This window comes from Mus caroli, unplaced genomic scaffold (assembly GCF_978045245.1).
Source record: "Mus caroli unplaced genomic scaffold, Mus_caroli_1 scaffold_18, whole genome shotgun sequence".
NCBI lineage: Eukaryota > Metazoa > Chordata > Mammalia > Rodentia > Muridae > Mus > Mus caroli.
Genome location: NW_028227273.1, coordinates 81,711,113 through 81,724,091, shown reverse-complemented (window position 1 = coordinate 81,724,091; position 12,979 = coordinate 81,711,113). Strand labels below are relative to the sequence as shown.

The 12,979-nt window shown below is 48.5% G+C and overlaps 1 protein-coding gene across 4 annotated transcripts in view; it reads left to right on the top strand.

Annotated features, from left to right (window-relative positions):
• Window positions 1-12,979, top strand: part of Rps6ka2 (ribosomal protein S6 kinase A2) — a 284,351-nt gene that overhangs the window by 215,669 nt on the left and 55,703 nt on the right. For all 4 annotated transcript variants that reach the window (XM_029471102.2, XM_085833318.1, XM_029471104.2 and 1 more), the window contains 2 exons: window positions 510-591; window positions 11,349-11,429. In XM_029471102.2, coding sequence (XP_029326962.1) covers window positions 510-591; window positions 11,349-11,429 — 163 coding nt within the window. The remainder of the gene's footprint in view (window positions 1-509; window positions 592-11,348; window positions 11,430-12,979) is intronic.

Below are 12,979 nucleotides of genomic sequence, written 5' to 3'. Positions count from 1 at the left end.
GGTAGATGAACCGTGTGTTGGCAGCCTACGTGCTGGAGATAGCCCCTTGTCAAATCCCTTAAGATAGTGTCCTATCTCATCTCTGATGCTGAGAAAGTACCCAACAGAAGCATCTTAGAGAAGAAAGAGCTTCTAAAGAGGTTCGCATAGTTCCACAGCCCAGGGCTGCAGGGCAGTTGCAGCAGCAGGAGATTGAGACTGGCGGTCACGTCATATCCAGTCAAGAGCACAGAGGGCCAGATGCATGAGTGCTCACTTGTTAGCCTGCTAACTTATACTCAGCCCAGCTCCTCCACTCCCACACAGCTCAGCACCTCCTGCCTTTGACTATGTCACCCGTAATGGACTCGCTCTTCCCACATCCTGCAGACACATCCTGTTAGACACTCCTGCAGATAAACCCAATGTAGGCTGATCTTCAGTGGGCTCCTCCCAGGCGACTCTTGGCTGTATCCAGTCAACAGTTAAAGCTAACACCACAGACAGCCACTATGTTTTCTGTTCCTCAGGTGTTCTTGGTGAGGAAGGTTACAGGATCAGATGCTGGTCAGCTCTACGCCATGAAGGTCCTGAAGAAAGCCACCTTGAAAGGTAAGGGTCCCGGGAGGGGCCAATTGCTTCTGAGTTACACCACTGCAGTCTTCTTGGGAGTTTGAGGAAATACTATCCTTGCTTGGTTTTCGTGGTCTCAGGAACCGCTCCTCAAGGAAAGGAAGGCACTGGGCACTTGATCTCTGGTTGATACTAAGCTCTGGACATTTCCCCGGTGCTGTAACTATCCCTGCAAGTTTCTCCAGTTCTCAGAGGAGAAGTTGTTGCATAAGGAATGTTCTGCATATGTTCTGTTGCAGGGATCATGTGGGAAACGAGCAGCGAGAAGTAAGCCATTTGTTCCACTGTGGCTCCACAGTAGGCCAAGCGCCACCCGCCACACTGGATTGCTCAGTTTCACAAAAGCTTGACTGGAAAATGTGCTGGGCTCCTTTGTTGCCCAGTGACTGGGGGTTAGACATGCAGTGAACTGCTAGCTTCCAGCCTCTGGTGTGCCATCCTCTCAGTGAGGTATAAGCAATCAACACAAGGGCCTGTCCCAAGCCCAGACCTGTTCTCTTCTGAGCATCCTCTTCATCTGTCACTTAGGGGGAATCCAAGGCCCCTGCCCTCAGCACAAGGTTCAAACCAGCATGAACACAATATGACAGTGGTCTGTTAGTGACATGTACACAAGGTTCACACCAGCATGGATGTGATATGACAGTGGTCTGTTAGTGACATGTACACAAGGTTCACACCAGCATGGATGTGATATGACAGTGGCTCCTTGGTGATGTGTGCTGCCTTGTATAGGTGGAGCCTTGACTAGCGGCTGATCCGGCTGGAGCATAGGAGCTCATGCATAGGCCCTTGGGTGCTGTGAGATTCAAAAGATGTCATGGGGGAACGTGGATATTTTAGGCCCTATCATGTACTGACCTTGGCAGCAGAGGATCCAAAGAATGTGTTATTCTGTGCCTTCAACTCACTTGGTCTCCATCTGGGGAGATAAAGTTTGTTTTCAACCAGTACACTAGGGCGATAGATGTATGGACGAAGACTCCATAGACTGTAGAATCTTAGTATACAGGCCAGAAAAAGTCTTCCAAAGGAGATGGTTCTGGGGTTCCGCAGATATGTGAGATCTAAGGCCTAACTTTGGGATTGGCAGTCACTTTCCATAAAAAAGATAAATTAGGTTGGCCAGTGGTTAGAAAATGCAAATAGTGACGACTTCTGCCAGCCTGGGCAGAGATCTGTCCTTGGAGTGTTTCTAGGAAAGGACTACTGTAAACACTGGCAAGTGACTCGTGGCCGCGTAGGAGCAGAGCCTGGACTGTGGGTTATCCACAGGTCATTCGGCTCCATAACTGAAGGGCGGTATAATGTTGGTACAGGTAGTTGTTAGTTGAATACGATGAGCTAGTCCAAACTTCTTCACAAAAAATGTTAAAGAATTGTTCTTTCTGGCTGAGGAGTGTATAGGAAACAACTCCATCCAACATTTAATAAAATAAACTCTTTACTTAAGGATTGTCTCAGAGAAACAGACATTAAAGCTCTACTAGCTCAGGATCATTTGGAAGTCCTCAAAATAGACCACTTCTGCAGTTCTTCAGAGGCAGAAAAATCCAGCTGCCCCACGGAGACCCAGCGAGCCCCTCCATCAGCAGCATAGCCCCTGAGTGCAAACCCCACTGTGCACTGTGATGCCTGTCACCATCGCTGTCACCTGAAAATGCACACCTCAATGGGTCTCTAAAGATGTTTCCAGAGAGGTCCAGCTGAGGACAGGGGGACCACCCTAGGTGACAGCGACCCATGGGTGAATAAAAGGAGGGAGAGAAGGCCGAGTGCCAGCATCCATCACTGTCTGCGTCCTGGCTGTGAGCACAGCACAAGCAGCTGCCTCCTGCTCCGACCGCGGTGGACTGTACCTTGAATTGTGAGCCCTTCCTTCCCAGAGATGCTTTTCTTCGTTATCTTGTCCCATAGTGGGAGGTGGTCTCTCCACACAGTGTGTGTTTCTGGGCAGTGAGACAGCACAAGGACAGGACACTGAGAGGAAAAAGGCCGACACCAGGTTCATATGTTCTAGTTTCTTGATGCCGAGAAGACCAACTGAGCTGGCTTGGTGGACTTGGCGGAAGGGAGGAGCTGCGTGCCGAGGAAACCTCATCTGAGAAAATGCCATGATGAGATTGGTCTGTAGGCAAGTTTGTGGGGGGCATTGCTCTTGATAACTATTGCTGTAGGAGAGCCCAGCCCATTGGGGTTGGTGTCAGCCCTGGGCGAATGGTCCTGGGTTGCCCAAGGAAACAGGGTGAGCAAGCCACGGGGAACAAACCAGTAAGCAGCACTCTTCCACGCTCTCTGCATCAGCTCCTGCCTCCAGGTTCCTGCCTTGACTTCCTGCCCTGGCTTCCTGCAGTGGTGGAGGATGTGTAAGCCACACAAGCCCTTTCCTTCCCTAGTTCCTGTATGTCCTAGCACAGCAACAGAAACCAAACAGGGCATTGACTCACAGAGGCAGCTCTTGCACCTGCGGCTCTAGAAGAGAGGTTGGAAACATAAGCTTGAATTCTTCATGGGCCTGGACTTTAAGGGTGAAGAAAATGTTTTAAAATGAAAAGTGTCAAAGGTGAATTCCTCTCAGATAGGTCCGGATAAGGGGCCCTCTTGTAATTGAAGACAAAGGAAGGTAGGTGACAGTGGCTGCTGAGGTCATTGGTGCTCAGCCTGAGGAGTGTATTGTTCTTGAAGGCCACATAACTGCCTCACTTTCTGCTTGACTGTTGTTAGCCTTCCTGGTCTTAAAGTGACACCTAACGGTGCCTTCTCTGTCCTTCCTGTCCCTGACATCAGTTCCCTCCCCAGTCACGTGGTGAAAGCCTGCAGTCATGTGACAGGAAGGAGGAAGGGAAGAGCACGGGCTGCTTGTGGTTTCAGAAGATTCAGTCTGGGGCCGTTTGTCTCCGTGTGGTTGGGCAGAGGGCAGCAGTAACAGGAGTGTGCTGAGGACAATAGGGGGCAGAGAAAAGGGCAGGGACCAGAAGTGACCAGAGCACAAACACACCCCAGGTACCTATGCTCTTCAGTTAGGCCACACCTACCACTCACATTCCAGTAATGTCACCAAACTGTGACTCCGCAATGGGGTTAATGTATCCATTAAGTCAGGGCCCCATTGTGTCCGGAAATGCCCTTCCAGATACACCTGGGTTGAGCGATAGTAACCACTCCATCATTCCTTAGTCCATGAGGTTGATAATCAAGAGAAGCACTGCCAAGCACCCTCACCCTCTGCCTCAGCTGTGGATGGAGGGGAAGCAGAGTGAAGGGGGAGGCCCTGAGGAGGGTCCTAGGTGCCCAGCCTGTGCTGCAGCATGCACGGGCATGAAGGACCAGGAAGATGTGCTCTCTGTGTAGCCCTCACTAGCCCATCATTCCATCAGAGATAAGCAGGATGCCAGCCTGTAACTTCTCCAGCCACTATATAATTTATAACCTTGTATGATGGCCTTTGAGATGGCTTATAGTGCAGGTGAAGTGCTCTTGAGAAAAGCCCCCGATCCAGTTTTAAGTAGTACATGAGACTGCATCTCCTGGATGATCATAATGAGTGCCCTGAGCCTGTGTTAAATGTACACACACACACAAGTATACACATACAACACATGCACACACCACACACATACACACATACAAAATCACATGGACACACAACACATATATACACTTACGCACACAAATCTACACATAAACACACACACAAATATACACACATAACATATACACACACATACACATAAAATACATACATACAAAATCACACACACACATATATACACACTTCCATGTCTTCATCAGCAGGAATAATATGTAAAAAAAACTCTGTCTAGTTACCAAATTACAGACAACTTTTATTTTCTTCCCCATGAATTGTATTTCAAGTTTTCAACAACAGAACTCCTGGAACCTGGTGTCTTACAGTTTTTTAGAAAACAAATACTCTACAACAGTATGTTTGACTATGTGCAGTCACGTACATATCATGAAAATGAGCCATATGGGAAAAAGGAATGAAAAAAAGATTTCATCTCCTTGTGCTCCTTCCAAAATCAGCTAAAATCAAATAGGATTTTATATTCCACACTGTTTTGGCTCTCTATAATGGATCATCACCAAGGAATAGATTTCCCCCAGAAATTCAATTGGGTTTCTTTCTTAAGAGAAAATGGAGGAGCCTCACAGAGCAGTGTGTGTGTGTGTGTGTGTGTGTGTGTGTGTGTGGTGGCCACGAGATGTGATAACTGTATCTATCACATGGCACCTGTGGAGTGGACACCTGGCCCCCTTGTGCTCCCACTGGGCTAACCCCACTCTCCCCATATGGGTTTCTTTCTCAAAGCTGGGAGGAGAGTCCACGCAAAAGAGCATTCAAATTGGTTTTCCTTCCAAGTTTTCTGTATCCACTCAGGTACCCAGTTCCTTTCCCTCTCCATCATAGCCCCAGGTTGCAGGCCAGTTGATTGTAAGACATGCAGGGGAGAGAGGTGTGTCTGTAACGCCCACAGTGTGTCCTCCCCTTGCCAGGCATGAACTCGAAGAGTACAGTCACCAGAGGGAACTGGAATTTAGTTGAATAGCAAACTCATTTTGAAAAGGAAGAAATGGGGGATGGGGTGGGGTCGGAGCTTGTGGAAACCGTTCTTTGGAACTTCAGATTGCAGTGCAGTGACACCAGGAGGGGGACTGTTGTCTGTGGGAGTCCCCGGGACCTGGCAAGGAGGATAATAGTTCTCAAGGCTCTTATTTTACCTTCCAGTTCTGAGAGTCAGGAGCAATCTCTCCTTTCATCACAGAGGTGACAAGCAGTTTCTACAGGGATCTACAGGGATGCTAAGCGCACTGCAGCTGCAGGAGAAAGGGGCCCTCAGGGACATGCTCTTGCTTGCCAACTCAGCTAAGGTCCACCCTCTTCCCAGTCCCACTCCCACTTCGTGACAGGATGACGCTCCTTAAGGACCTTTATAGGTTTTGTGTGTGTGTGTGTGTGTTCTTGAATTTGGCAAAGTTTTGTGACAGTGTAAAGGAACTCTGGGAAATAGTTTCCTATTATGGGCTTTAAATGTAGGGGACCCTGGAATTTGGGCGTCTCACTCAGTAATGGAGGAACTGACTGAGTGAATGTTCTGCCCGGAGACACAGTCCCAAGCACGAGCCCTGATGGCAAATGGACCTGATTCCTTCTGTGCAGTTCATGAGCTGGTACGGTTACCAGCCATAAGAGATGTTCTGTATCGAGTGTGACAATGGCTTTCTAGCAGATTCCCAGCTGCAGCTGGGGCTCATGGAACGTCTGAGCCTGAGAACCTTAAACTTCCCTCCTGTATCTGTTCATTGCCAGTATGGAGATTGCTTAGTACACTGTTCAGAGTGTGAAACTAGGCGTGAAGCCGCAGCCAACTCTGACTCCAGTGGCCATGTCACCCTCTGAGCTAAGACGGCCATGGTCAATAAGTGCCTTCCTCCAGCACGTTTGTGTGAAAGTCAGACCTTCGGTGATTTGGAGCGCCGCTGGCACACACACTTTTAGGAAGCTTCTCTCCTCTTTTTCTCCATGGGAATCAACTGGTCTGGAGATGGGGCCAGGAGGGCAAAATGCGCAGCATGGCTCCAGGCTCACCTCAGGCTGTGCAGAGTTGGGACTGCCATCCCTTTAGGGAGAGTGCTGTGCTTCCCCCATGCGTGGTCTGAAGTGGTCAATGGGCTTAATGATGTCTCAAGGTGACTGGTACCATTCACGGTGCAGAATTTTTGTCCCTGCAGCCATCTCTCAAGTGTGGGAGGAATTGTTGGCTCATGGTATTTCTTTGCAGGGCTAATTTGGTGCAGTTTTCCACCTGTGATTTAGACGTAACTTATAGTCCTGGAAGTCAGCGTTCTCACCCTAAAGCAAGCATGCATTTTCTTCTCAGGAGGAAATTATGTTCCACTGATTGAGAAGGAAAACAGTGCCCTCCGGCCAGCTCTCTAAGAGAGTAACTCGGCCCATGCATGGACAGTCACTGCAATGCCAGGCGTGACTCTTGGTGGCTGAGGGGTGACTCTTTGGGAGGCATGGACGTGAGTCAGAAGAGGGAAGGGACCTAAGCAGGATATTGTCGGTAGAGCGTACTTCTTGTGATGTTCTTGCTGTGGAAGAGGAGCACTGATACACAGCTCCACAGACACACATGCCTACAGGACTCTGGTGACCAGTACAGCTGAGTATTAATGACACTTGTGTTGACTGCAGTGTCTTGAAACAGTCTCTGCCTGGAGTTACCCCAACACTCCTTCCAGCCCCCAGAGTGGTATTGTCAGCACTTCTGTGTTCGTTTCTGTCTTGTTAAAACATTGACTCATTCAGAAACTCGGCTTCAGTGGTTGCTTGCATCTGATCACATTTCTAAGCTAACTCACTGATGCCAGCTGATTCCCATTTGGGTGATTTCAGATTCCTGGGAGGCAGGGGGCATGCAAGGCACACTCCAATCACAAGTTCTAGGTGCCCCCTTTAGGGTTCGAGTACAGGTAATGCTACTTTACATATGAGAGGGCAGGGCGGGGGGGGGGGGGAGCTGCTAAACTCCCCCCCCAAACCACATTGTGCAGAAATGGTAGAGGCCAGGCTGATGCTGGTGCCCTCCCTCCCCAGCCTTCCAGCCTTCTTCTCATTTCCTCATTAGGAAGCCACCTGCTGACTTCTTCTCTTTGGGCATCAAGTAATTACCTGCAGAAAGTTCTGACTCCCATATGTCTGGGCGCTCCACTGCTCACAGACTATTTTCTGTCACAAATTAAACCTTCAAAAGCTGGAGACCGCGTCCTTCATCTGGGAGATGGGTGCTGGACAGTGTCCTCATTCAAGCTGAGGGAGCTTAAGGACATTGATTGATTTTTTTTTTAGAGGGTTTTCAGGTGGCGGGGACCAGATTAAGGCCACGGTGAGATGATGGAGCAGCGAGCCCTTTTCTCTGCCTCCCTTTTCAGCAGGCCAGGTGTCCCAGGTCATAGGGATGGAAACACTTGAATAGTGAAGAGACATGGGGGGATGACAGCAAACCTGTGTTCTACTGAGACAAAGAGCACAGTTGTAACAACACTAGCCAGGTGCTGTGGAGGCCAACAGCAAAATCAGCCCCGGTCCAGCATAGAGAAGGACCCCGCTTGGTCCACAGCAACTGCCCTTGAGCTCCTGATGCAGGAATGAGAGATTTTCCTTTTTGATGGTAATGCGATTTGGGATGCTGAGACTCAGAGCCTGGGTTCATGATCTGTGTTTCCCCCCATTTTTTTTTATTTTGAGAACATTCCCCCCTCCCTTCCCTGCAGGTCTTTATTAACTGCCACCCAAGCTGTGTTCTCACTGAATAAGCAGATTTCAGTTTGGTTTTTGACCAACAAGCCCGGAACTCTTCCGCACTCCTGCCTCTGTAGTCTGAATCTGTGTCTTGGGGCCAAGGAGGTAGGGAAACGCTGCATCTCCTTTTGTTGGGAACAAAATAAGGGCGGGGGGGGGGCCCTGGGGAAAAGTAGGATAGGGAAAAGATGCCCAATGCATTCTGCCCCACCAGAAGTTCCCTATTCTTTGGTCAGTCAGGCGTGGGAGGGCTGCTATCTACCCTATCCACTCATCCCTGGGTGGGCAATCCTCTATCCCACTCTTCAGGGGGTGGCCAAGGGGCAGCCCTGCCTTCCCCCCCCCCAGCTACTTTGCTTTGTGGGAGAGAGGGAATAGGGGAAGAAGTTCCCAATACTGACCAGAGTGTACAGAGGAACTTGAAGGAACAGAGACACTCTATGGTTTAAGAGCTTTATTATAGAAATACAGGGGAAAGAGAGAAGGTAGAAGAGAGAGAGAGAGAGAGAGAGAGAGAGAGAGAGAGAGAGAGAGGGAGAAGAGGAAATGCTAGAGAGAAAAGGAGAGAGGAGAGGAAAGAAGAAGACAAAGAAAGGGAAGAGGAGAGAGAAGTGAGAGGTAAGAGGACAAAGGAATAAGAGAGGTGCTGGCTTAACAGCCCTGTTAATGGTCTTCACTGTTGCTAGGTAACTGGGGAGGAGTTTAGCCTGAAGGTCAGAAGCTTGGGCCATTGCCTATGTGACTACTGACCATGCTTCTCTTGTGGGGGCTGTGGGAGCTGGTACCTTAGGCAGGGGCTGAAGTTCCAGGAACATGAGGGAACGCCTACTGTGTCCTGTAGGTGAATTATGACCATTGGGGTTCAGACCTCAGCTCGAATGGAGACCAGCCTGCAATTCCCCACATCCTTTCTTATTCGTCTTTCATGGTTGGGAGCCGTGGTTGGTGGAGAGACCCCCTCTGGAGTCTCCAGGGCACCATCAGGGAAGTCGGTGGGTTAAAGATACTCTCAACCTGGCATAAGCAGGAGCCCATGTTTTTATCTGCATCTAGGTAGGGTATTTCTCCAAGAGCGGGTAGGTGAAAGTTTTTAATTCAAAAAATAGGCTTTGAAAGCTTGAAGGAAGGAAATCAGATCAAGTCTACCCTGGGCTATATCTGTAAGAAAATAAAAGCATATCAAAACTTGTAAAAGTCATTGCAAAGGCGTGGCAGAGGCACGGGCTTCTCTGGTTTTACTTGCCCAGTCCTATTGCGGACCCCAGGAAGAGTGAGGTTTCAAAGGTTCTGATGATTCGTCATTGCCCCCATGTCTGCTCTCACAGTGGTGGGTGGTCTGGGACTGTCCAGTATGGGGCAGCGTGCTTCTCTCATGCTTCTGGATTGCTCTCCATCTTCTGTTGTCCTTCGTGTTGCTCTCTACAATGGGGTGTGTCCCTCTCTAAATCCTGGTACAGGACAGCAATACTCCTGAGGTCCCCATCAAGGGCCTCTGACATTCTATTCTTCCCAAGTTGACCACTGTACGGGACAGGGGCTTTACACCTGCATTGCTAGCAAAGCTGTAGCCCAGCTTCCCGCCAGTCTCAGTGCTTCACCCAGTGTGGCTGCAGGTGGCATCCTCCTGACAACCCTATGGCTTCCCTTCAAGGTAATTTCTCAAAATCCAGGTTACCATAAGCGCTCACTTGTTGTGGGATGTTCCGTTCCTGGTCTCCGTTCTCTGGTCTGCCTCATGCTAGCTCAGTGTCTTCGGGGCTGAGCACCAGCCTCTCACAATTCCCACAGGCATTTCAATCAGGTCCAGCCATGGCTCTGTGCCATGGGTATGTCCTGCCTCCTTCCTGGATCTTATGTACTTCATGACAGCAAGCTGGCCCTGCCCACTACAGCCTCTCTGTGCTGCACCCAGGCTGCCCAGCACCTGTTGAGTCCTGGTCTGCAGCCTCTTGACATGCTGTTCTTGTAAGGTTCGTCTCCTTTCCCTCCACTTTCCTCAGCACTCGCAGCTTCCCACTGACAGTCCCTACTGCTGCCCTCTTATGTGGATCTCTTTACCAGCCTCTTCTAGAAGGCTGAACTTTGGCTAAATGCTAGCACAGACGGCATGAAGAAATGGTGATGGAACAGCAGTGAGCAGTGGGCAGGGAGGACGTGGGAGGGAGAAAGTGGGAGGGAGACACATTCATGACCCTGGTCCTGTAGGCATGTGTGTCTGTGGAGCTGTGTATCAGTGCTTCTCTTCCACAGCAAGAACATCACAAGAAGTACGCTCTACCGGCAATATCTTGCTTAGGTTCTTTCCCTCTTCTGACTCACATCCATGCCTCCCAAAGAGCCACCCCTTAGCCACCAAGAGTCACGCCTGGCATTGCAGTGACTGTCCATGCATGGGCCGAGTTACTCTCTTAGAGAGCTGGCTGGAGGGCACTGTTTACCTTCTCAATCAGTGGAACATAATTTCCTCCTGAGAAGAAAATGCATGCTTGCTCCAGGGTGAGAACGCTGACTTCCAGGACTATGAGTTAGGTCTAAATCGCAGGTGGAAAACCATGTCATATTCTACTTTGTTATCATCACATCATCCTTGGGGAAGGATTTCTTTAATAACACTGTAAGTGTATATTGCCATTCTTAATATCGGTGAGCAATGTAATATGAAGCACATGTCACTGTGGTCATTCTAGATATTCAGCCATTCCTCCGAGAGGCCAAGTGGGTGCTGCCTCCTGGGTATACCAGTTAGCCTGTAGGGTCTTAGCATTGCTCTTACTCTATAGTGGTTGTCAGCCTCTATTTTTGTTCATTTGTTTTGCCTCAAAACTAATGATGTCAAAAAAATAAATAAATAAAAAAAAATAAAATAAAAAAAAAGAAAAAAAAGAAAAAAAAACTAATGATGTCTGTATTCCAGATGGCTAAATGTGAAAAGAATGTTTATTGAAAAGAATGTCATAATACAACACACACACACACACACACACACACACAAGTTGAAAGACCCAAGGCTGAGGAAAATAAGAGCTTGAAATGACAGGAGTGGTGATAAGCATGGAATGAAGGCCAGAGACAATACAGGATGATAGGACACTAAAGCCTGTGAGAAAGGGTCCTTATTCTTAAGGCACAGCAGTAGATTCTCCTACAAGGAAAGTGTCATGGTGTCTACAATACACTTTCATGTTTCTGGTAAGCAGAAAAAGATCTGGAAACAAGGAGGCCAATGTGTCAAAATGTATGTGCTCGTTAGATGTATGTGCTCGTTAGAACCGGTGAAGGAGAGTGGCCATTATATTGCTCCAGATTTTCCCTGTGGGTGAGACTGAACTAGCTTGTCTATTACTTGTGTATCCAAGCCTCGAGATCTCCACTCACATCCTGAAATCCTTTTGTTTTTGTTGTACAGTGCGAGACCGGGTCAGATCTAAGATGGAGAGAGACATCCTGGCAGAGGTGAATCACCCTTTCATTGTCAAGCTGCATTATGGTAAGTGCAGTAAGTGCGATATGATTTGAGGAGGACTTACAGTGATGTCTTCCATCAGCGGAAACAGAAATAATTATTAGTTGAAAAGGAGATCCCGCTGTGTCAGGATCCTGTCTTGTATGAAGATCAAGTTCTCTTAAATCCCCAGTCTTCAGTCTCTTTCCTATTTGATTTTCTGAAGAGAGCAAGCTGTCCTATCTTCATCCCAGAGACTTTGTGTGAGGTGGGGCTGCCCATCATTGAGACATCACCATGGTAACCTGGTACCAGGTCTCCTGACCTTGGGGTGAGATGTGATGACACACCTAGTGCTGCTGGGCAGAAAGTGTATTGATCTCTAACCTCTGCCTTCAAAGTGAATGAAGAAAGGCAAGGTGGAGTGCCAAGTACCTCAGACTACCCTCAAGCCTCAGGGGAAGTACCTTCTCCGAGGCCACAAACCTGCCTTTCTACTCAATACCGGTTCCCTTCCTTTGTACCTCATGGGTGAAGCAGGAGGCAGAGTCAATAGATTAATGGCTCCTCAGTCATGCACTTCACTGCAAGCTTTTCTTGTTAAGGCATTCCTGTAAAGAGAGGATGCAAAGAAACCATGGGAAACCAGAGATTCTGATACACGGGGAACAAAGGCATGAATGCACCTGGGGTGGAATGGGGAGACTTCCAGAGACCAAGAAAATAGTTCAGGCCTGCAGCGAGTCATCTGGTGTAGCCTCCAGAAAGAACAGAAGCTGGCTCTTTTGTTGGCTGAAGAGCCTGTGGAATCCTTATTCTTCCAGGCATGGCAGCTGTGCTTGCCTAGAGCCTCAGGCTCAGTGGCAACAATAAGGTGCCCCCCCCCCACTCTCTCTGTTTCTCTTCCCCCCCCCCACCCTGTCTCAAAAACAAAACAAAACAAAACCAAAAAATAAACAAAAAAACAATAAAACAAAACAAAAAACAGAACACCTCTCAAATTTGCGTGTCATCCCCATGCAGGGGCCACTGATGACTTCAGGACCATCTCTTCCAGGGTGCGCATTGCCAAAGCAGGCACTGGGGCTACTGCTTTTATGAGGAAATTAAGAACTGGGTGTCTTGCACAGACTTTCTGTTTTGTTTTGTTTTGTTTTGTTTTGTTTTGTTTTGTTTTGTTTTGAGACAGGGTTTCTCTGTATAACCCTGGCTGTCCTGGAACTCACTGTGTAGACCAGGCTGGCCTCGAACTCAGAAATCTGCCTGCCTGTGCCTCCCAAGTGTTGGGATTAAAGGCGTGAGCTACCACGCCCGTCTTGCACAGACTTTTTAACAAACACTCTGTAGTACACATAGCCCCAAGTGAAGGTCTAGTTAACAGCCATGTTTCTAAATGCCAGCATTTATGATAAATGGTCCAGGACCTCTTAAAAAATGAAAACCTTTTCAATACACAGAAATAGCAGGTCCCTCTGGCCTGGTACCCTGTGTATGAAACCTGGTGCCCAATGAAAGATGCTTCCTAATGTCAGCCTGATCATCATGGTTGCTGACCCTCTGTGATGTTGACCTAGCCACCAATGCTGACAGACCCA